The following is a 24,672-nucleotide window of genomic DNA, read 5'->3' as shown; positions in this document are numbered from 1 at the left end:
GACTGGTGTCATCTAAAAGGAGAGTAGCAGCTGATACGGTGCTATGTCCGGGTCTAAAACCAGACTGGTGTCATCTAAAAGGAGAGTAGCAGCTGATACGGTGCTATGTCCGGGTCTATAACCAGACTGGTGTCATCTAAAAGGAGAGTAGCAGCTGATACGGTGCTATGTCCGGGTCTAAAACCAGACTGGTGTCATCTAAAAGGAGAGTAGCAGCTGATACGGTGCTATGTCCGGGTCTAAAACCAGACTGGTGTCATCTAAAAGGAGAGTAGCAGCTGATACGGTGCTATGTCCGGGTCTAAAACCAGACTGGTGTCATCTAAAAGGAGAGTAGCAGCTGATACGGTGCTATGTCCGGGTCTAAAACCAGACTGGTGTCATCTAAAAGGAGAGTAGCAGCTGATACGGTGCTATGTCCGGGTCTAAAACCAGACTGGTGTCATCTAAAAGGAGAGTAGCAGCTGATACGGTGCTATGTCCGGGTCTAAAACCAGACTGGTGTCATCTAAAAGGAGAGTAGCAGCTGATACGGTGCTATGTCCGGGTCTATAACCAGACTGGTGTCATCTAAAAGGAGAGTAGCAGCTGATACGGTGCTATGTCCGGGTCTAAAACCAGACTGGTGTCATCTAAAAGGAGAGTAGCAGCTGATACGGTGCTATGTCCGGGTCTAAAACCAGACTGGTGTCATCTAAAAGGAGAGTAGCAGCTGATACGGTGCTATGTCCGGGTCTAAAACCAGACTGGTGTCATCTAAAAGGAGAGTAGCAGCTGATACGGTGCTATGTCCGGGTCTATAACCAGACTGGTGTCATCTAAAAGGAGAGTAGCAGCTGATACGGTGCTATGTCCGGGTCTAAAACCAGACTGGTGTCATCTAAAAGGAGAGTAGCAGCTGATACGGTGCTATGTCCGGGTCTAAAACCAGACTGGTGTCATCTAAAAGGAGAGTAGCAGCTGATACGGTGCTATGTCCGGGTCTATAACCAGACTGGTGTCATCTAAAAGGAGAGTAGCAGCTGATACGGTGCTATGTCCGGGTCTAAAACCAGACTGGTGCACATTTTAAAAATAGAGTGAGAAGTTAAAGTTCTTAGCGGAGAGTTGGCCAGGGATTCTAAAACTTTGGAAAGGCAAGATCATTTGGAAATTGGATGGTAGTTATCTAAGTCAGAAGGATCTCCTTTATGTCGGACGAGGACATATTGGGATGCAAACTGAAAATGTAATACATTTTAACGCTATATCTGACAGTACTGGAGTCTTCTTTTCTTTTTTTAATCCCAGAACCATGTTAGTTATCTAAGTCAGAAGGATTTAAAGCCCAGAACCATGGTAGTTATCTAAGTTAGAAGGATCTAAAGCCCAGAACCATGGTAGTTATCTAAGTTAGAATGATTTAAATCCCAGAACCATGGTAGTTGTCAGAAGGATCTAAAGCCCAGAACCATGTTAGTTATCTAAGTCAGAAGGATTTAAAGCCCAGAACCATGTTAGTTATCTCAGTCAGAAGGATTTAATGCCCAGAACCATGGTAGTTATCTCAGTCAGAAGGATTTAATGCCCAGAACCATGGTAGTTATCTAAGTCAGAAGGATTTAAAGCCCAGAACCATGTTAGTTATCTCAGTCAGAAGGATTTAAAGCCCAGAACCATGGTAGTTATCTCAGTCAGAAGGATTTAAAGCCCAGAACCATGGTAGTTATCTAAGTCAGAAGGATTTAAAGCCCAGAACCATGTTAGTTATCTCAGTCAGAAGGATTTAATGCCCAGAACCATGGTAGTTATCTCAGTCAGAAGGATTTAATGCCCAGAACCATGGTAGTTATCTAAGTCAGAAGGATTTAAAGCCCAGAACCATGTTAGTTATCTCAGTCAGAAGGATTTAAAGCCCAGAACCATGGTAGTTATCTCAGTCAGAAGGATTTAAAGCCCAGAACCATGGTAGTTATCTAAGTCAGAAGGATTTAAAGCCCAGAACCATGGTAGTTATCTCAGTCAGAAGGATTTAAAGCCCAGAACCACGTATGTTACAAAGTAGATTTGTTTAAGACGGCCAAGAAACACAATATGGGTCAGTGGTTCTGCCATAAGTGGCGCAGACAGCTGCAGTAAGAAGGGATCAAGTGAATCAGCCTCTTTTTGATTGTTTAACATCAATCTTTATCAAAAACCCTTAATACATCATAGACATCAAATGGTTGAAATGGAAATAAAGTCTGTGAGTCTGTTACTGCATCGTTCTGTACAGTCTGTTCTGAGGTGACTAAAGGACTCCCTCTAGTGGAATCGGATGCATTTTCAGAGACTATCCTTTCAGACAGGTGGGCAGCTGAAGCAAAATGGTTATTAAAAGCACCACACATTTCCGTTTAGTCTAGAATGGGACCAGAGGCTGTATAAAACCCTGCTGGGGCAACGAGGGTGGTGGAGTTTTGTTTTAAAGATTTCAATAAGCTGGCTGGATTACCACGCCTCTCTGATACACAATTCAAGAAATTGGTTGATTTTTATTTTCTAACCAGAGATGGACACATTTCTCAAATGTCTGGAGTACTGCCAATCAGATGGAGAATCAGTCAGTCAGTCTAGCCTTAGCCCAAGCTACATTTCTTTCTCAGACAGTTCATGCGTGAACCAAGGATTAGATCTATCTTTTACCCTTAGCTTTTTGTATGGCGCATGTTTATCTGCAAACAGAGTTAAACAGGGAAATAAAACAATTAAGGGCCTGATCCGAGTCAGAGAAAGTTGACACAACCCACCCATCACTCAACCGCAGCTCAGACCAAAAAATGTGCTCATTAAAATTCAGAACATTTCTCTTTGTAATAATACTTGAGCGATAATTAGGGCTCTCTTATGCAGGCAACGGGACAATGGTCACTGAACTCATTAGAAAATATCCCATTGGCTGTCAACTTGTTTAGAATATCTAAAAAATATTATTCTATGAGATAAATCAATGCATTAATGTCTGGCAGTTTTTTCTCTCTAATCCTCTCCTTCCTTCTCTCTCCCTCCTTCTCTCTCCCTCCTTCTCTCTTCCTCCTTCTCTCTCCCTCCCCTTCTTTCACCCCTCCTCTCTCTTTCTCCCTCATTCTCTCTCTTCTATCTCTCTCTCTCTCTCTCTCTCTCTCTCTCTCTCTCTCTCTCTCTCTCTCTCTCTCTCTCTCTCTGTCTCTCTTTTCTATCTATCTCTATTCTCTAATCCCCCTCTGTCTCTCTCCTCTCTGTGCCTCCCGAGCCCCCCACACCTCTCTGATTCAGAGGGGGTTGGGTTAAATGCAGAAGACACATTTCGGTTGCATGCATTCAGTTGTACAACTGACAAGGTATCCCCCTCTCCTTTCTCTCTCTCTCTCTCTGTCTCTCCCTCTCTCTGTCTCTCTCTCGGTCTCCCTCTCTCTGTCTCTCTCTCTCTCCCCCTCTCTCTCTCTACCTCTTTATCCTCCCTCTTCTTTCACCCCCTCTCTCTCTCTTTTATCCCTCCCTCCTCTCTCTTTCTCCCTGTATCTCGCTTTCTCCTCTAATCCCCCTCTCCTTTTCTCTTTCTATTACACTGTCTCTCTCTCTCCCCTCTCTCTCTCTCTCTCTGTCTCTCTCTCTCTTTGTCTCTGTCTCTCTGTCTCTCACCCCATCTCTCTCTTCTGTTCATTATTTTCCTCTCTCTTTCCCAGCTTCATGAGGTGTCACCTGGATGGCAACATATAAATCCTAATGGGTTTTAATGGGCTTTCTCCATTCTGATTGTTTTCTACTCAAACCAAACTAGGACAACACTGACAGTAAAGTAGTCCAATTTCTAGAATGTTTCATTTATTTAGCACTGTATCAAAATACATTTTATAGACCGTATTGTAAAAATCCATACCGTTAAGTGGATCCATACTGGTGTACACTACATCTCATTCCAAAATCATGGGCATTAATATGGAGTTGGTCCCCCCCTTTTGCTGCTATAACAGCCTCCACTCTTCTGGGAAGGCTTTCCACTAGATGTTGGAACATTGCTGCTATAACAGCCTCCACTCTTCTGGTAAGGCTTTCCACTAGATGTTGGAACATTGCTGCTATAACAGCCTCCACTCTTCTGGGAAGGCTTTCCACTAGATGTTGGAACATTGCTGCTATAACAGCCTCCACTCTTCTGGGAAGGCTTTCCACTAGATGTTGGAACATTGCTGCTATAACAGCCTCCACTCTTCTGGGAAGGCTTTCCACTAGATGTTGGAACATTGCTGCTATAACAGCCTCCACTCTTCTGGGAAGGCTTTCCACTAGATGTTGGAACATTGCTGCTATAACAGCCTCCACTCTTCTGGGAAGGCTTTCCACTAGATGTTGGAACATTGCTGCTATAACAGCCTCCACTCTTCTGGGAAGGCTTTCCACTAGATGTTGGAACATTGCTGCTATAACAGCCTCCACTCTTCTGGGAAGGCTTTCAACTAGATGTTGGAACATTGCTGCAGGGACTTGCTTCCATTCAGCCACAAGAGCATTAGTGATATCGGGCACTGATGTTCGGCGATTAGGCCTGGCTCACAGTCGGCGTTCCAATTCATCCCAAAGTGGTTCGATGAGGTCAGGGCTCTGTGCAGGCCTGTCATGTTCTTTCACACCAATTTCAACAAACCATTTCTCTATGGACCTCGCTTTGTGCATGGGAGCATTGTCATGCTGAAACAGAAAAGGGCCTTCACCAAACTGTTGCCACAAAGTTGGAAGCATAGAATCGTCTATAATGTAATTGTTTGCTGTAGAGCTAAGATTTCCCTTCACTGGAACTAAGGGGCCCGAACGATGAAAAACAGCCCCAGACCATTATTCCTCCTCCACCAAACTTTACAGTTGGCACTATGCAATCGGGCAGGTAGCGTTCTCCTGGCATCTGCCAAACCCAGATTAGTCCGTTGGACTGGCAGATGGTGAAGCGTGATTCATCGTTTCCACTGCTCCAGAGTCCAATGGCGCCGAGCTTTACACCACTCCAGCCGACGCTTGGCATTGCACATGGTGATCTTAGGCTTGTGTGCTGCTGCTCGGCCATGGAAACCCATTTCATGAAGCTCCCGATGAACAGTTCTTCTGCTGACATTGCTTCCAGAGGCAGTTTGGAACTCTGTAGTGGAGTGTTGCAACCGAGGACAGACAATTTTTACGCGCTACGTGCATCAGCACTCAGCGGTCCTGTTCTGTGAGCTTGTGTGGCCTACCACTTCACGGCTGAGCCGTTGTTGCTCCTAGACGTTTCCACTTCACAATAACAGCACTTGCAGTTGAACGGTGCAGCTCTAGCAGGGTAGAAATTTGATGAACAGACTTGTTGCAAAGGTGGTATCCTATGACGGTGCCATGTTGAAAGTCACTGAGCTCTTCAGTAAGGCCATTCTACTGCCATTGTTTACCTATGGAGATTGCATGGCTGTGTGCTCGATTTTATACACCTGTCAGCACCGAAGGGTGGCTGAAATAGCCAAATCCACAAATTTGAAGGGGTGTCCACATACTTTTGACCATGTAGTGCCATCCAGCTTCCTACCATCCAGGACCTCTATACCAGGCGGCGTCAGAGGAAGGCCCTAAAAATCGTCAAAGACTCCAGCCACTCTAGTCATAGACTTGTCTCTCTGCTAGCGCACGGCAAGCGGTACCGGAGCGCCAAGTCTAGGTCCGAGAGGCTTCTAAACAGCTTCTACCCCCAAGCCATAAGACTCCTGAACAGCTAATCAAATGGCTACCTAAACTATTTGCACCCCCCCCCCCCCCCCCCCCCCCCCCCCCCCCCTACTACTCTCTGTTATAATCTGTGCATAGCCACTTTAACAGCTCTACATTCAATAATAACTCAACCTACATGTACATTGACTCTATACCGTAATACCCTGTATATAGCCTCCACATTGACTCTGTACCGGTACCCCCTGTATATAGCCTCCACATTGACTCTGTACCAGTACCCCCTGTATATAGCCTCCACATTGACTCTGTACCAGTACCCCCTGTATATAGCCTCCACATTGACTCTGTACCGGTACCCCTGTATATAGCCTCCACATTGACTCTGTACCGGTACCCCCTGTATATAGCCTCCACATTTGACTGTACTGGTACCCCCTGTATATAGCCTCCACATTGACTCTGTACCGTAATACCCTGTATATAGCCTCCACATTGACTCTGTACCGTAATACCCTGTATATAGCCTCCACATTGACTCTGTACCGTAATAACCTGTATATAGCCTCCACATTGACTCTGTACCGTAATACCCTGTATATAGCCTCCACATTTGACTGTACTGGTACCCCCTGTATATAGCCTCCACATTGACTCTGTACCGTAATACCCTGTATATAGCCTCCACATTGACTCTGTACCGTAATACCCTGTATATAGCCTCCACATTGACTCTGTACCGTAATACCCTGTATATAGCCTCCACATTGACTCTGTACCGTAATACCCTGTATATAGCCTCCACATTGACTCTGTACCGTAATACCCTGTATATAGCCTCCACATTTGACTGTACCGGTACCCCCTGTATATAGCCTCCACATTGACTCTGTACCGTAATACCCTGTATATAGCCTCCACATTGACTCTGTACCGGTACCCCCTGTATATAGCCTCCACATTGACTCTGTACCGGTACCCCCTGTATATAGCCTCCACATTGACTCTGTACCAGTACCCCCTGTATATAGCCTCCACATTGACTCTGTACCGGTACCCCTGTATATAGCCTCCACATTGACTCTGTACCGGTACCCCCTGTATATAGCCTCCACATTTGACTGTACTGGTACCCCCTGTATATAGCCTCCACATTGACTCTGTACCGTAATACCCTGTATATAGCCTCCACATTGACTCTGTACCGTAATACCCTGTATATAGCCTCCACATTGACTCTGTACCGTAATACCCTGTATATAGCCTCCACATTGACTCTGTACCGTAATACCCTGTATATAGCCTCCACATTTGACTGTACTGGTACCCCCTGTATATAGCCTCCACATTGACTCTGTACCGTAATACCCTGTATATAGCCTCCACATTGACTCTGTACCGTAATACCCTGTATATAGCCTCCACATTGACTCTGTACCGTAATACCCTGTATATAGCCTCCACATTGACTCTGTACCGTAATACCCTGTATATAGCCTCCACATTTGACTGTACTGGTACCCCCTGTATATAGCCTCCACATTGACATTTCAAAGTAGCGTAGTGGAGGTAAACACTGTATCAATTAATACGTCTGATGAAACACATCAGAATGTTTTATCTTAAAATGCTGCTAAACTATTATTTATTCACATTTTATGCACAGCGAAGTGCACACGGCGGTAGGACTACACGCACATGTTCCAGAATGCATTTAGCCGGGAAAACACGGTTTCATGGACAGAGATGGAAACATCTGTTAGAGTATAGAACGAGGGGAGATCTAAAGATGCAACAACTATCACGGGTTGTTAATATGACTGGGATTATCAACAACTAATATGACTGGGATTATCAACAACTAATATGACTGGGATTATCAACAACTAATATGACTGGGATTATCAACAACTATCATGGGTTGTTAATATGACTGGGATTATCAACAACTATCATGGGTTGTTAATATGACTGGGATTATCAACAACTAATATGACTGGGATTATCAACAACTAATATGACTGGGATTATCAACAACTAATATGACTGGGATTATCAACAACTATCATGGGATGCTAATATGACTGGGATTATCAACAACTATCATGGGTTGCTAATATGACTGGGATTATCAACAACTAATATGACTGGGATTATCAACAACTAATATGACTGGGATTATCAACAACTATCATGGGATGCTAATATGACTGGGATTATCAACAACTATCATGGGTTGCTAATATGACTGGGATTATCAACAACTATCATGGGTTGTTAATATGACTGGGATTATCAACAACTATCATGGGTTGTTAATATGACTGGGATTATCAACAACTAATATGACTGGGATTATCAACAACTAATATGACTGGGATTATCAACAACTATCATGGGTTGTTAATATGACTGGGATTATCAACAACTATCATGGGTTGTTAATATGACTGGGATTATCAACAACTATCATGGGATGCTAATATGACTGGGATTATCAACAACTATCATGGGTTGTTAATATGACTGGGATTATCAACAACTATCATGGGTTGTTAATATGACTGGGATTATCAACAACTATCATGGGTTGATAATATGACTGGGATTATCAATGTCATGTCTTGTCTCATCGCTGCAACTCCCGTACGGACTCGGGAGAGGCGAAGGTCGAGAGCTGTGCGTCCTCCGAAACACAACCCAACCAAGCCGCACTGCTTCTTGACACAATGCCCACTTAACCCGGAAGTCAGCCGCACCAATGTATCGGAGGAAACACCGTACACCTGGCGACCGTGTCAGCGTGCGCCCGGCCCGCCACAGGAGTCGCTAGTGCGCGATGGTACAAGGGCATCCCTGCCGGCCAAACCCGGTCGACGCTGGACCAATTGTGCGCCGCCCCAATGGGTCTCGCGGTCACGGCGGGCGGCGACAGGAGCCTGGACTCGAACCCAGAGTCTCTAGTGGAACAGCTAGCACTGCGATGCTGTGCCTTAGACCACTGCGCCACTCAGGAGGCCTGGCTTTGCGTTTCTATTGTGGGATTTTGTCCAAGTTTCAAACAATTAAGGAGGAGGAAAAATATAGCGATGCTAATAATGGACCGAACCGTCTTCTGGATGATGGAAAGGCTTTCCCAAAAACCTTCTCAATTAAAGGTTAACTAGATACAAATAAGCCTCTTCCCACCTGGCAGAATGATATCATGATTATTTGCATCAATCCGGTAGCCATTTTGTTTTGCATACTCCATCTCAAGTGCGCTACAGAAACCCCACTAACCAAACAACAGTATTAGGTGCCTGCACACTTGAATTTAAAATAAAAAAACTTTGATTTTCCCAGAAGTCAAAAGTGGTCTCCCGATGTGGTTTAAGCATTGTTATAAACTTAGAACATTCTATTTTTCTATAAAATAAAGTGTCACTTTGAGAGCAAAAACCTGAAAAAAGCAACAAATAGCTACTGGATTGAAATCTGTTACCTGTGAATTTGTGACTCAGTTGAGCCTCCTCAGAACCTAGAGGATGTATGTCATAGTGAATAGAACAATGGGCCTCCTCAGAACCTAGAGGATGTATGTCATAGTGAATAGAACAATGGGCCTCCTCAGAACCTAGAGGATGTATGTCATAGTGAATAGAACAATGGGCCTCCTCAGAACCTAGAGGATGTATGTCATAGTGAATAGAACAATGGGCCTCCTCAGAACCTAGAGGATGTATGTCATAGTGAATAGAACAATGGGCCTCCTCAGAACCTAGAGGATGTATGTCATAGTGAATAGAACAATGGGTCTCCTCAGAACCTAGAGGATGTATGTCATAGTGAATAGAACAATGGGCCTCCTCAGAACCTAGAGGATGTATGTCATAGTGAATAGAACAATGGGCCTCCTCAGAACCTAGAGGATGTATGTCATAGTGAATAGAACAATGGGCCTCCTCAGAACCTAGAGGATGTATGTCATAGTGAATAGAACAATGGGCCTCCTCAGAACCTAGAGGATGTATGTCATAGTGAATAGAACAATGGGCCTCCTCAGAACCTAGAGGATGTATGTCATAGTGAATAGAACAATGGGCCTCCTCAGAACCTAGAGGATGTATGTCATAGTGAATAGAACAATGACCTCAGAACTGGGAGGATGTATGTCATAGTGAATAGAACAATGGGCCTCCTCAGAACCTAGAGGATGTATGTCATAGTGAATAGAACAATGGGCCTCCTCAGAACCTAGAGGATGTATGTCATAGTGAATAGAACAATGGGCCTCCTCAGAACCTAGAGGATGTATGTCATAGTGAATAGAACAATGGGCCTCCTCAGAACCTAGAGGATGTATGTCATAGTGAATAGAACAATGGGCCTCCTCAACCTAGAGGATGTATGTCATAGTGAATAGAACAATGGGCCTCCTCAGAACCTAGAGGATGTATGTCATAGTGAATAGAACAATGGGCCTCCTCAGAACCTAGAGGATGTATGTCATAGTGAATAGAACAATGGGCCTCCTCAGAACCTAGAGGATGTATGTCATAGTGAATAGAACAATGGGCCTCCTCAGAACCTAGAGGATGTATGTCATAGTGAATAGAACAATGGGCCTCCTCAGAACTGGGAGGATGTATGTCATAGTGAATAGAACAATGGGCCTCCTCAGAACCTAGAGGATGTATGTCATAGTGAATAGAACAATGACCTCAGAACTGGGAGGATGTATGTCATAGTGAATAGAACAATGGGCCTCCTCAGAACCTAGAGGATGTATGTCATTGTGAATAGAACAATGGGCCTCCTCAGAACTGGGAGGATGTATGTCATAGTGAATAGAACAATGACCTCAGAACTGGGAGGATGTATGTCATAGTGCATAGAACAATGGGCCTCCTCAGAACTGGGAGTACTTATTTTCCACCATAATTTGCAAATCAATTCATTAAAAATCCTACAATATGATTTTCTGGATTTTTTTTCTTCTCATTTTGTCTGTCATAGTTGAAGTGTACCTATGATGAAAATTACTGGCCTCTCTCATCTTTTTAAGTGGGAGAACTTGCACAATTGGTGGCTGACTAAATACTTTCCCCCCCCACTGTAATACTGTCCTGGGGGGGACAGCTTTGCACACTCTTGTCATTCTCTCAACCACCTTTGTGAGGTAGTCACCTGGAATGCTTTTCCAACAGTCTTGCTTTTCCAACAGTTACCACATATGCTGAGCACTTGTTGGGTTGAGGTCAGGTGATTGTGGAGGCCAGGTCATCTGATGCAGCACTCCATCACTCTCCTTCTTGGTCAAATAGCCCTTTACACAGCCTGGAGGTGTTTTGGGAAATTGAAAAACAAATGATAGTCCCAGTAAGTGCAAATCAGATGGGATGGCGTATCGCTGCAGAATGCTGTGGTAGCCATGCTGGTTAAGTGTACCTTGAATTCTAAATAAATCACAGACCGTGTCCCCAGCAAAGAACCTCCACACCATCGCACCTCCTCCTCCATGCTTCACGCTGGGAACCACACATGCGGAGATCATCCGTTCACCTACTTTGCGTCTCACAAAGACACGCCGGTTGGAACCAAAAATCTCAAATTTTGTCTAATGTCCATTGCTCATGTTTCTCGGCCCAAGCAAGTCTCTTCTTATTTTTGGGATGGTTTCCCAGACCAAGATCAACATTTTCCTGGACAAAAAAACACACCTCTTAAATCTAGGACTAAACTTAATCTGGGTTCATACAGTGAAAGTAAGCCTATAGTCTATCCATGGTTCAATCCACACAGTCCAACATGTAACTAAAGCTCTGCATGTTGAAATGCCAACAGCAGGTTAACTGAACTGTTTTCCAGAACTGTACTGTATGTATGTTACTATCAGCAGTTCTGTGTGTATCCACTAGGTTGTCATGTTGTCTTGTTCTATCAACAGTTCTGTGTGTATCCACTAGATTGTCATGTTGTCTTGTTCTATGTGTAGTCATGTTGTCTTGTTCTATCAGCAGTTCTGTGTGTATCCACTAGCTAGTCATGTTGTCTTGTTCTATCAACAGTTCTGTGTGTGTCCACTATGTTGTCTTGTTCTATCAGCAGTTCTGTGTGTATCCACTAGGTTGTCATGTTGTCTTGTTCTATCAGCAGTTCTGTGTGTATCCACTAGCTAGTCATGTTGTCTTGTTCTATCAACAGTTCTGTGTGTATCCACTAGCTAGTCATGTTGTCTTGTTCTATCAACAGTTCTGTGTGTATCCACTAGGTTGTCATGTTGTCTTGTTCTATCAACAGTTCTGTGTGTATCCACTAGCTAGTCATGTTGTCTTGTTCTATCAACAGTTCTGTGTGTATCCACTAGGTTGTCATGTTGTCTTGTTCTATCAACAGTTCTGTGTGTATCCACTAGCTAGTCATGTTGTCTTGTTCTATCAACAGTTCTGTGTGTATCCACTAGCTAGTCATGTTGTCTTGTTCTATCAACAGTTCTGTGTGTATCCACTAGCTAGTCATGTTGTCTTGTTCTATCAACAGTTCTGTGTGTGTCCACTAGGTTGTCATGTTGTCTTGTTCTATCAACAGTTCTATGTGTAGTCATGTTGTCTTGTTCTATCAGCAGTTCTGTGTGTATCCACTAGGTTGTCATGTTGTCTTGTTCTATCAACAGTTCTGTGTGTATCCACTAGCTAGTCATGTTGTCTTGTTCTATCAACAGTTCTGTGTGTATCCACTAGCTAGTCATGTTGTCTTGTTCTATCAACAGTTCTGTGTGTATCCACTAGGTTGTCATGGTGTCTTGTTCTATCAGCAGTTCTGTGTGTATCCACTAGGTTGTCATGTTGTCTTGTTCTATCAACAGTTCTGTGTGTATCCACTAGCTAGTCATGTTGTCTTGTTCTATCAACAGTTCTGTGTGTATCCACTAGCTAGTCATGTTGTCTTGTTCTATCAACAGTTCTGTATGTATCTACTAGGTTGTCATGTTGTCTTGTTCTATCAACAGTTCTATGTGTAGTCATGTTGTCTTGTTCTATCAACAGTTCTATGTGTATCCACTAGGTTGTCATGTTGTCTTGTTCTTTCAACAGTTCTGTGTGTATCCACTAGGTTGTCATGTTGTCTTGTTCTATCAACAGTTCTATGTGTATCCACTAGCTAGTCATGTTGTCTTGTTCTATCAACAGTTCTGTGTGTATCCACTAGGTTGTCTTGTTCTATCAACAGTTCTGTGTGTATCCACTAGCTAGTCATGTTGTCTTGTTCTATCAACAGTTCTGTGTGTATCCACTAGGTTGTCATGTTGTCTTGTTCTATCAACAGTTCTATGTGTATCCACTAGGTTGTCATGTTGTCTTGTTCTATCAACAGTTCTGTGTGTATCCACTAGGTTGTCATGTTGTCTTGTTCTTTCAACAGTTCTGTGTGTATCCACTAGGTAGTCATGTTGTCTTGTTCTATCAACAGTTCTATGTGTATCCACTAGGTTGTCATGTTGTCTTGTTCTTTCAACAGTTCTGTGTGTATCCACTAGGTTGTCATGTTGTCTTGTTCCATCAACAGTTCTGTATGTATCCACTAGGTTGTCATGTTGTCTTGTTCTATCAACAGTTCTATGTGTAGTCATGTTGTCTTGTTCTATCAACAGTTATATGTGTATCCACTAGGTTGTCATGTTGTCTTGTTCTATCAACAGTTATATGTGTATCCACTAGGTTGTCATGTTGTCTTGTTCTATCAACAGTTCTATGTGTATCCACTAGGTTGTCATGTTGTCTTGTTCTTTCAACAGTTATATGTGTATCCACTAGGTTGTCATGTTGTCTTGTTCTATCAACAGTTCTATGTGTATCCACTAGGTTGTCATGTTGTCATGTTCTATCAACAGTTCTGTGTGTATCCACTAGGTTGTCATGTTGTCTTGTTCTATCAACAGTTCTGTGTGTATCCACTAGGTTGTCATGTTGTCTTGTTCTATCAACAGTTCTGTGTGTATCCACTAGGTTGCCATGTTGTCTTGTTCTATCAACAGTTCTGTGTGTATCCACTAGGTTGTCATGTTGTCTTGTTCAAAGTGATTTAAGGACCAAACATCACCTGAAGCCCTGAATATTGTAATTCCAACACCCGTTGTGTTTATTAACTATGTCCATGTTGTGTTGTTTCAAAGTGATTTAAGGACCAAACATCACCTGAAGCCCTGAATATTGTAATTCCAACACCCGTTGTGTTTATTAACTATGTCCATGTTGTGTTGTTTCAAAGTGATTTAAGGACCAAACATCACCTGAAGCCCTGAATATTGTAATTCCAACACCCGTTGTGTTTATTAACTATGTCCATGTTGTGTTGTTTCAAAGTGATTTAAGGACCAAACATCACCTGAAGCCCTGAATATTGTAATTCCAACACCCGTTGTGTTTATTAACTATGTCCATGTTGTGTTGTTTCAAAGTGATTTAAGGACCAAACATCACCTGAAGCCCTGAATATTGTAATTCCAACACCCGTTGTGTTTATTAACTATGTCCATGTTGTGTTGTTTCAAAGTGATTTAAGGACCAAACATCACCTGAAGCCCTGAATATTGTAATTCCAACACCCGTTGTGTTTATTAACTATGTCCATGTTGTGTTGTTTCAAAGCGATAAAGTATGACGCCGCGAAGGAGGAGCGTTACCAGCAGGAGGCCAAGCAGAAGGAGCTGCAGCGCATTGAGGAGGCGCTACTGATGGCTGCTCGCAGAGGTGAGGAGACAGGAGTTAAACTAGTGGACTGACACCACAGAGGTGAGGTGAGGAGACAGGAGTTAAACTAGTGGACTGACATCACAGAGGTGAGGAGGCGGGAGTTAAACTAGTGGACTGACATCACAGAGGTGAGGAGACAGGAGTTAAACTAGTGGACTGACACCACAGAGGTGAGGTGAGGAGACAGGAGTTAAACTAGTGGACTGACATCACAGAGGTGAGGAGGCGGGAGTTAAACTAGTGGACTAGGGTTCTCTCTCTACTGTTTACCTTGTCCTGCTGATGGTGTCTTTAATCTGACCACTACTCTCTCTCTCTACTGTTTACCTTGTCCTGCTGATGGTGTATTTAATCTGACCACTACTCTCTCTCTCTCTACTGTTTACCTTGTCCTGCTGATGGTGTATTTAATCTGACCACTGCTCTCTCTCTCTACTGTTTACCTTGTCCTGCTGATGGTGTATTTAATCTGACCACTACTCTCTCTCTCTACTGTTTACCTTGTCCTGCTGATTGTGTATTTAATCTGACCACTACTCTCTCTCTCTACTGTTTACCTTGTCCTGCTGATGGTGTATTTAGTCTGACCACTACTCTCTCTCTCTACTGTTTACCTTGTGCTGCTGATGGTGTATTTAGTCTGACCACTACTCTCTCTCTCTACTGTTTACCTTGTGCTGCTGATGGTGTATTTAATCTGACCACTACTCTCTCTCTCTACTGTTTACCTTGTCCTGCTGATGGTGTATTTAGTCTGACCACTACTCTCTCTCTACTGTTTACCTTGTCCTGCTGATGGTGTATTTAATCTGACCACTACTCTCTCTCTCTCTACTGTTTACCTTGTCCTGCTGATGGTGTATTTAATCTGACCACTACTCTCTCTCTCTACTGTTTACCTTGTCCTGCTGATGGTGTATTTAATCTGACCACTACTCTCTCTCTCTACTGTTTACCTTGTCCTGCTGATGGTGTATTTAGTCTGACCACTGCTCTCTCTCTCTACTGTTTACCTTGTCCTGCTGATGGTGTATTTAATCTGACCACTACTCTCTCTCTCTACTGTTTACCTTGTCCTGCTGATGTTGTATTTAATCTGACCACTGCTCTCTCTCTCTACTGTTTACCTTGTCCTGCTGATGGTGTATTTAGTCTGACCACTACTCTCTCTCTCTACTGTTTACCTTGTCCTGCTGATGGTGTATTTAGTCTGACCACTACTCTCTCTCTCTCTACTGTTTACCTTGTCCTGCTGATGGTGTATTTAATCTGACCACTACTCTCTCTCTCTCTACTGTTTACCTTGTCCTGCTGATGGTGTATTTAATCTGACCACTACTCTCTCTCTCTACTGTTTACCTTGTCCTGCTGATGGTGTATTTAATCTGACCACTGCTCTCTCTCTCTACTGTTTACCTTGTCCTGCTGATGGTGTATTTAGTCTGACCACTGCTCTCTCTCTCTACTGTTTACCTTGTCCTGCTGATGGTGTATTTAATCTGACCACTACTCTCTCTCTCTACTGTTTACCTTGTCCTGCTGATGGTGTATTTAATCTGACCACTGCTCTCTCTCTCTACTGTTTACCTTGTGCTGCTGATGGTGTATTTAATCTGACCACTACTCTCTCTCTACTGTTTACCTTGTCCTGCTGATGGTGTATTTAATCTGACCACTACTCTCTCTCTCTACTGTTTACCTTGTCCTGCTGATGGTGTATTTAATCTGACCACTACTCTCTCTCTCTACTGTTTACCTTGTCCTGCTGATGGTGTATTTAATCTGACCACTACTCTCTCTCTCTACTGTTTACCTTGTCCTGCTGATGGTGTATTTAATCTGACCACTACTCTCTCTCTCTACTGTTTACCTTGTCCTGCTGATGGTGTATTTAGTCTGACCACTACACTCTCTCTCTACTGTTTACCTTGTCCTGCTGATGGTGTCTTTAATCTGACCACTACTCTCTCTCTCTACTGTTTACCTTGTCCTGCTGATGGTGTATTTAATCTGACCACTGCTCTCTCTCTCTACTGTTTACCTTGTCCTGCTGATGGTGTATTTAGTCTGACCACTACTCTCTCTCTCTACTGTTTACCTTGTCCTGCTGATGGTGTATTTAATCTGACCACTGCTCTCTCTCTCTCTACTGTTTACCTTGTCCTGCTGATGGTGTATTTAATCTGACCACTACTCTCTCTCTCTCTACTGTTTACCTTGTCCTGCTGATGGTGTATTTAATCTGACCACTACTCTCTCTCTACTGTTTACCTTGTCCTGCTGATGGTGTATTTAATCTGACCACTACTCTCTCTCTCTCTACTGTTTACCTTGTCCTGCTGATGGTGTATTTAATCTGACCACTACTCTCTCTCTCTCTACTGTTTACCTTGTCCTGCTGATGGTGTATTTAATCTGACCACTACTCTCTCTCTCTACTGTTTACCTTGTCCTGCTGATGGTGTATTTAATCTGACCACTACTCTCTCTCTCTACTGTTTACCTTGTCCTGCTGATGGTGTATTTAGTCTGACCACTACTCTCTCTCTCTACTGTTTACCTTGTCTTGCTGATGGTGTATTTAGTCTGACCACTACACTCTCTCTCTACTGTTTACCTTGTCCTGCTGATGGTGTATTTAATCTGACCACTACTCTCTCTCTCTCTACTGTTTACCTTGTCCTGCTGATGGTGTATTTAATCTGACCACTACTCTCTCTCTCTACTGTTTACCTTGTCCTGCTGATGGTGTATTTAGTCTGACCACTACACTCTCTCTCTACTGTTTACCTTGTCCTGCTGATGGTGTATTTAATCTGACCACTACTCTCTCTCTCTACTGTTTACCTTGTCCTGCTGATGGTGTATTTAGTCTGACCACTACTCTCTCTCTACTGTTTACCTTGTCCTGCTGATGGTGTATTTAATCTGACCACTGCTCTCTCTCTCTACTGTTTACCTTGTCCTGCTGATGGTGTATTTAGTCTGACCACTACTCTCTCTCTCTACTGTTTACCTTGTCCTGCTGATGGTGTATTTAATCTGACCACTACTCTCTCTCTACTGTTTACCTTGTCCTGCTGATGGTGTATTTAATCTGACCACTGCTCTCTCTCTCTACTGTTTACCTTGTCCTGCTGATGGTGTATTTAATCTGACCACTACTCTCTCTCTCTACTGTTTACCTTGTGCTGCTGATGGTGTATTTAGTCTGACCACTGCTCTCTCTCTCTACTGTTTACCTTGTCCTGCTGATGGTGTATTTAATCTGACCACTGCTCTCTCTCTCTACTGTTTACCTTGTCCTGCTGATGGTGTATTTAATCTGACCACTGCTCTCTCTCTCTACTGTTTACCTTGTCCTGCTGATGGTGTATTTAATCTGACCACTGCTCTCTCTCTCTACTGTTTACCTTGTCCTGCTGATGGTGTATTTAGTCTGACCACTACTCTCTCTCTCTACTGTTTACCTTGTCCTGCTGATGGTGTATTTAGTCTGACCACTACTCTCTCTCTCTACTGTTTACCTTGTCCTGCTGATGGTGTATTTAATCTGACCACTACTCTCTCTCTCTACTGTTTAATTTGTGCTGCTCACCTCACGGGACACGTAGACTCTCAGACGGGAGAGCTGCTGTTTAATCTGGAAAGTGTTGTGTATAAGGAGCCTCAGCATGGTAGGTTCTGTTCTGTAGTGGTCCAGCCAGGTATTAGGTTATGTAGTGGACCAGCCAGGTATTAGGTTCTGTTATGTAGTGGACCAGCCAGGCATTAGGTTCTGTTCTGTAGTGGACCAGCCAGGCATTAGGTTCTGTTCTGTAGCGGACCAGCCAGTCATTAGGTTCTGTAGTGGACCAGCCAGGCATTAGGTTATGTTCTGTAGTGGACTAGTCAGGCATTAGGTTCTGTTCTGTAGTGGACCAGCCAGGCATTAGGTTCTGTTCTGTAGTGGACCAGCCAGGCATTAGGTTCTGTTCTGTAGTGGACCAGCCAGGCATTAGGTTCTGTACTGTAGTAGACTGGCCAGGCATTAAGTTCTGTTCTGTAGTGGACCAGCCTGGCATTAGGTACTGTTCTGTACTGTAGTGAACTAGTCAGGCATTAGGTTTTGTTCTGTAGTGGACCAGCCAGGCATTAGGTTCTGTTCTGTAGTGGACCAGCCAGGCATTAGGTTCTGTACTGTACTGTAGTGGACCAGCCAGGCATTAGGTTCTGTAGTGGACCAGCCAGGCCTTAGGTTCTGTTCTGTACTGTAGTGGACCAGCCAGGTATTAGTTTCTGTAGTGGACCAGACAGGCCTTAGGTTCTGTTCTGTAGTGGACCAGCCAGGCCTTAGGTTATGTTCTGTAGTGGACCAGCCAGGCATTAGGTGCTGTTCTGTAGTGGACCAGCCAGGCCTTAGGTTCTGTTCTGTAGTGGACCAGCCAGGCCTTAAGTTCTGTTCTGTAGTGGACCAGCCAGGCCTTAGGTTCTGTTCTGTAGTGGACCAGCCAGGCCTTAGGTTCTGTTCTGTAGTGGACCAGCCAGGCCTTAGGTTATGTTCTGTAGTGGACCAGCCAGGCCTTAGGTTATGTTCTGTAGTGGACCAGCCAGGCATTAGGTTCTGTTCTGTAGTGGACCAGCCAGGCCTTAGGTGCTGTTCTGTAGTGGACCAGCCAGGCCTTAGGTTCTGTTCTGTAGTGGACCAGCCAGGCCTTAGGTTATGTTCTGTAGTGGACCAGCCAGGTATTAGGTTATGTTCTGTAGCGGACCAGCCAGGCATTAGGTTATGTTCTGTAGTGGACCAGCCAGGCATTAGGTTATGTTCTGTAGTGGACCAGCCAGGCATTAGGTTATGTTCTGTAGTGGACCAGCCAGGCATTAGGTTATGTTCTGTAGTGGACCAGCCAGGCATTAGGTTATGTTCTGTAGTGGACCAGCCAGGCCTTAGGTTATGTTCTGTAGTGGACCAGCCAGGCATTAGGTTATGTTCTGTAGTGGACCAGCCAGGCCTTAGGTTCTGTTCTGTAGTGGACCAGCCAGGCCTTAGGTTCTGTTCTGTAGTGGACCAGCCAGGCATTAGGTTATGTTCTGTAGTGGACCAGCCAGGCCTTAGGTTATGTTCTGTAGTGGACCAGCCAGGCATTAGGTTATGTTCTGTAGTGGACCAGCCAGGCATTAGGTTCTGTTCTGTAGTGGACCAGCCAGGCCTTAGGTTCTGTTCTGTAGTGGACCAGCCAGGCATTAGGTTATGTTCTGTAGTGGACCAGCCAGGCCTTAGGTTATGTTCTGTAGTGGACCAGCCAGGCATTAGGTTCTGTTCTGTAGTGGACCAGCCAGGCCTTAGGTTCTGTTCTGTAGTGGACCAGCCAGGCAACCAGTTCTGATGTCTGGTTGTCACTGTTGTTTGTCATCAACCTATTCTGCCTGCTCTGATGTCTGGTTGTCACTGTTGTTTGTCATCAACCTATTCTGCCTGCTCTGATGTCTGGTTGTCACTGTTGTTTGTCATCAACCTATTCTGCATGCTCTGATGTCTGGTTGTCATGTCTCTGTTGTTCTGACTGTCCACTAACAGCTATTCCTCTGTTAATGCTGCGTTAATCATCAAGGATTTAAGATTAAAAAACACAAAAAAGGCTTCAAGAGTCTAAAATCTTTAAAACGGCATGATAACAAACAAGGTAGGTACGTGTGTTGCGTGATTGTGCGCATTCAAGTGATTGTGATCGTCAATGTGATTGTGTGTTGTGACAGTAGTATTGACCAAAAGACATCCTCTTAAATCTTCCAATGACTTGTGTGGATTTCAACCAGTACACGTTATCAGCTGCCTGAGTAGCTTGTTCTGGTCATTATCAGCTACCTGAGTAGCTTGTTCTGGTCATTATCAGCTGCCTGAGTAGCTTGTTCTGGTCATTATCAGCTGCCTGAGTAGCTTGTTCTGGTCATTATCAGCTGCCTGAGTAGCTTGTTCTGGTCATTATCAGCTGCCTGAGTAGCTTGTTCTGGTCATTATCAGCTGCCTGAGTAGCTTGTTCTGGTCATTATCAGCTGCCTGAGTGGCTTGTTCTGGTCATTATCAGCTGCCTGAGTAGCTTGTTCTGGTCATTATCAGCTACCTGAGTAGCTTGTTCTGGTCATTATCAGCTGCCTGAGTGGCTTGTTCTGGTCATTATCAGCTGCCTGAGTAGCTTGTTCTGGTCATTATCAGCTGCCTGAGTAGCTTGTTCTGGTCATTATCAGCTGCCTGAGTGGCTTGTTCTGGTCATTATCGGCTGCCTGAGTAGCTTGTTCTGGTCATTATCGGCTGCCTGAGTGGCTTGTTCTGGTCATTATCAGCTGCCTGAGTAGCTTGTTCTGGTCATTATCAGCTGCCTGAGTAGCTTGTTCTGGTCATTATCAGCTGCCTGAGTAGCTTGTTCTGGTCATTATCAGCTGCCTGAGTAGCTTGTTCTGGTCATTATCAGCTGCCTGAGTAGCTTGTTCTGGTCATTATCAGCTGCCTGAGTAGCTTGTTCTGGTCATTATCAGCTGCCTGAGTAGCTTGTTCTGGTCATTATCAGCTGCCTGAGTAGCTTGTTCTGGTCATTATCAGCTGCCTGAGTAGCTTGTTCTGGTCATTATCAGCTGCCTGAGTAGCTTGTTCTGGTCATTATCAGCTGCCTGAGTAGCTTGTTCTGGTCATTATCAGCTGCCTGAGTAGCTTGTTCTGGTCATTATCAGCTGCCTGAGTAGCTTGTTCTGGTCATTATCAGCTGCCTGAGTAGCTTGTTCTGGTCATTATCAGCTGCCTGAGTGGCTTGTTCTGGTCATTATCAGCTGCCTGAGTGGCTTGTTCTGGTCATTATCAGCTGCCTGAGTGGCTTGTTCTGGTCATTATCAGCTGCCTGAGTGGCTTGTTCTGGTCATTATCAGCTGCCTGAGTGGCTTGTTCTGGTCATTATCAGCTGCCTGAGTGGCTTGTTCTGGTCATTATCAGCTGCCTGAGTGGCTTGTTCTGGTCATTATCAGCTGCCTGAGTGGCTTGTTCTGGTCATTATCAGCTGCCTGAGTGGCTTGTTCTGGTCATTATCAGCTGCCTGAGTGGCTTGTTCTGGTCATTATCAGCTGCCCTGAGTGGCTTGTTCTGGTCATTATCAGCTGCCTGAGTGGCTTGTTCTGGTCATTATCAGCTGCCTGAGTGGCTTGTTCTGGTCATTATCAGCTGCCTGAGTGGCTTGTTCTGGTCATTATCAGCTGCCTGAGTAGCTTGTTCTGGTCATTATCAGCTGCCTGAGTAGCTTGTTCTGGTCATTATCAGCTTTCCTGAGTGGCTTGTTCTGGTCATTATCAGCTGCCTGAGTGGCTTGTTCTGGTCATTATCAGCTGCCTGAGTAGCTTGTTCTGGTCATTATCAGCTGCCTGAGGAGCTTGTTCTGGTCATTATCAGCTGCCTGAGGAGCTTGTTCTGGTCATTATCAGCTGCCTGAGGAGCTTGTTCTGGTCATTATCAGCTGCCTGAGGAGCTTGTTCTGGTCATTATCAGCTGCCTGAGTAGCTTGTTCTGGTCATTATCGGCTGCCTGAGTAGCTTGTTCTGGTCATTATCGGCTGCCTGAGTAGCTTGTTCTGGTCATTATCGGCTGCCTGAGTAGCTTGTTCTGGTCATTATCGGCTGCCTGAGTAGCTTTGGTCATACGGCTGCCTGAGTGCTTTTCTGGTCATTATCGGCTGCCTGAGTGGCTTGTTCTGGTCATTATCGGCTGCCTGAGTAGCTTGTTCTGGTCATTATCGGCTGCCTGAGTGGCTTGTTCTGGTCATTATCAGCTGCCTGAGTAGCTTGTTCTGGTCATTATCAGCTGCCCTGAGTGGCTTGTTCTGGTCATTATCAGCTGCCTGAGTAGCTTGTTCTGGTCATTTCAGAAAAGCCTCAGAAAGATGAGAAGAAGGACACGTTTGCTGAGAAGCTGGCCACGCAAGTCATCAAGAACCTACAAGTCAAGATCACCAGCATCCATATCAGATATGAGGACGATGTTAGTTTCTAGAGCTGGGGGACAATACTCCTCCTCTCACAGCCCCCTCTCTCTTTGTCTCCTTTCCCTGTCTTCTCCTCACTGCCTCTCCTCATCTTTCCTCATCTCCTTTCCTCACCTCTCTTTTTTTCTCCTCACCTCATATCCTTGTCTCCTTTCCGCATCTCCTCTCGTCACTGTCTCTCCTTGTCCCCTCAACTCCTCTCCTCACATCCTCTCCTTGTCTCCTTTCCTCACTTACTATTTTTGTCTCCTTGTCTCATTTCCTCACATCCTTTCCTAGTTCTTCCTGTCTCCCAGTGCATTATGGGACGTTGTGTGATTGTCTCTATGGTTTGTGTGTTCCAGATATTAGACCCCCAGCAGCCCGTCTCTATGGGAGTCACCCTGGCTGAGCTGAGTCTACAGGTACACACACACACACACACACACACACACACACACTGGTTGACAAGACGTGATGAGTCTTTCTGATATGTCATTCTGCTCGTTCATTTGTCTTGTGATTTTTGTTTGTAGACGACCGATGAGAACTGGAAGGGGTGTATTCTGAACGAGGCAGCCAGAATCATCTACAAGGTAACGACCGGTTTGTGGAGCGTTAAATGAATACATGTCGATATTGTTAGGATCTCTTGTCATTCTGCTCCAAGGTAACACTGCCACTGTAGGCACATAGTTCTGTGGCTCACACAGCTGCTTCATGGAAGGCCTAACCGATTTCAGGGCAAAGCTGTGCTGTATGTTGTTGATTTGTAACGTCGGGGTGACATTGTTGATATGACCCAGTGCCCAGTTGACTTCCTGTCCTCTCTCTGTTGACTTCCTGTCCTCTCTCTGTTTCCAGCTGGGCCGTTTAGAATGTCTGTGTGCCTACTGGAACGTCAACAGCCCCATCTTCTATAAAGGCTCCTGGGAAGAGATACTGGTAATGAACCTCTCTGTCTTTATCAGGAAGATATACTGGTAATGAACCTCTCTGTCTTTATCAGGAAGAGATACTGGTAATGAACCTCTCTGTCTTTATCAGGAAGAGATAGTGGTAATGAACCTCTGTCTTTATCATGAAGAGATAGTGGTAATGAACCTCTCTGTCTTTATTAGGAAGAGATACTGGTAATGAACCTCTCTGTCTTTATCAGGAAGAGATGGTGGTAATGAACCTCTCTGTCTTTATCAGGAAGAGATACTGGTAATGAACCTTTCTGTCTTTATCATGAAGAGATAGTGGTAATGAACCTCTCTGTCTTTATCATGAAGAGATAGTGGTAATGAACCTCTCTGTCTTTATTAGGAAGAGATAGTGGTAATGAACCTCTCTGTCTTTATCATGAAGAGATACTGGTAATGAACCTCTCTGTCTTTATCAGGAAGAGATACTGGTAATGAACCTCTCTGTCTTTATCAGGAAGAGATAGTGGTAATGAACCGCTCTGTCTTTATCAGGAAGAGATACTGGTAATGAACCTTTCTGTCTTTATCAGGAAGAGATAGTGGTAATGAACCTCTCTGTCTTTATCAGGAAGAGATACTGGTAATGAACCTCTCTGTCTTTATCAGGAAGAGATAGTGGTAATGAACCTCTCTGTCTTTATCAGGAAGAGATAGTGGTAATGAACCTCTCTGTCTTTATCAGGAAGAGATAGTGGTAATGAACCTCTCTGTCTTTATTAGGAAGAGATAGTGGTAATGAACCTCTCTGTCTTTATCAGGAAGAGATACTGGTAATGAACCTCTCTGTCTTTATCAGGAAGAGATAGTGGTAATGAACCTTTCTGTCTTTATCAGGAAGAGATAGTGGTAATGAACCTCTCTGTCTTTATCAGGAAGAGATACTGGTAATGAACCTCTCTGTCTTTATTAGGAAGAGATAGTGGTAATGAACCTCTGTCTTTATCAGGAAATGAACCACTGTCTTTATCAGGAAGAGATAGTGGTAATGAACCTTTCTGTCTTTATCAGGAAGAGATAGTGGTAATGAACCTCTCTGTCTTTATCAGGAAGAGATAGTGGTAATGAACCTCTGTCTTTATCAGGAAGAATGTGGTAATGACCTCTCTGTCTTATTAGGAAGAGATAGTGGTAATGAACCTCTGTCTTTATCAGGAAATGAACCTCTGTCTTTATCAGGAAGAGATAGTGGTAATGAACCTCTCTGTCTTTATCAGGAAGAGATAGTGGTAATGAACCTCTCTGTCTTTATTAGGAAGAGATAGTGGTAATGAACCTCTCTGTCTTTATTAGGAAGAGATAGTG

General features: G+C 44.2%; 1 protein-coding gene across 1 annotated transcript in view; it reads left to right on the top strand.

Moving 5' to 3' along the window:
• LOC120024760 (vacuolar protein sorting-associated protein 13C-like) overlaps window positions 1-23,386 on the top strand; it is a 55,304-nt gene extending 31,918 nt beyond the window's left edge. The window contains exons 5-9 of the mRNA XM_038969046.1: window positions 14,316-14,417; window positions 22,304-22,416; window positions 22,765-22,824; window positions 22,936-22,995; window positions 23,264-23,386. Of these exons, the coding sequence (XP_038824974.1) occupies window positions 14,316-14,417; window positions 22,304-22,416; window positions 22,765-22,824; window positions 22,936-22,995; window positions 23,264-23,386 (458 nt within the window). The remainder of the gene's footprint in view (window positions 1-14,315; window positions 14,418-22,303; window positions 22,417-22,764; window positions 22,825-22,935; window positions 22,996-23,263) is intronic.
• Window positions 23,387-24,672: the final 1,286 nt, after the last annotated feature.

Source organism: Salvelinus namaycush, chromosome 30 (genome assembly GCF_016432855.1).
Source record: "Salvelinus namaycush isolate Seneca chromosome 30, SaNama_1.0, whole genome shotgun sequence".
NCBI classification, from domain to species: domain Eukaryota; kingdom Metazoa; phylum Chordata; class Actinopteri; order Salmoniformes; family Salmonidae; genus Salvelinus; species Salvelinus namaycush.
Note: the sequence above shows the minus strand (reverse complement) of the source record. Positions and strands in the feature narration are given on the sequence as shown.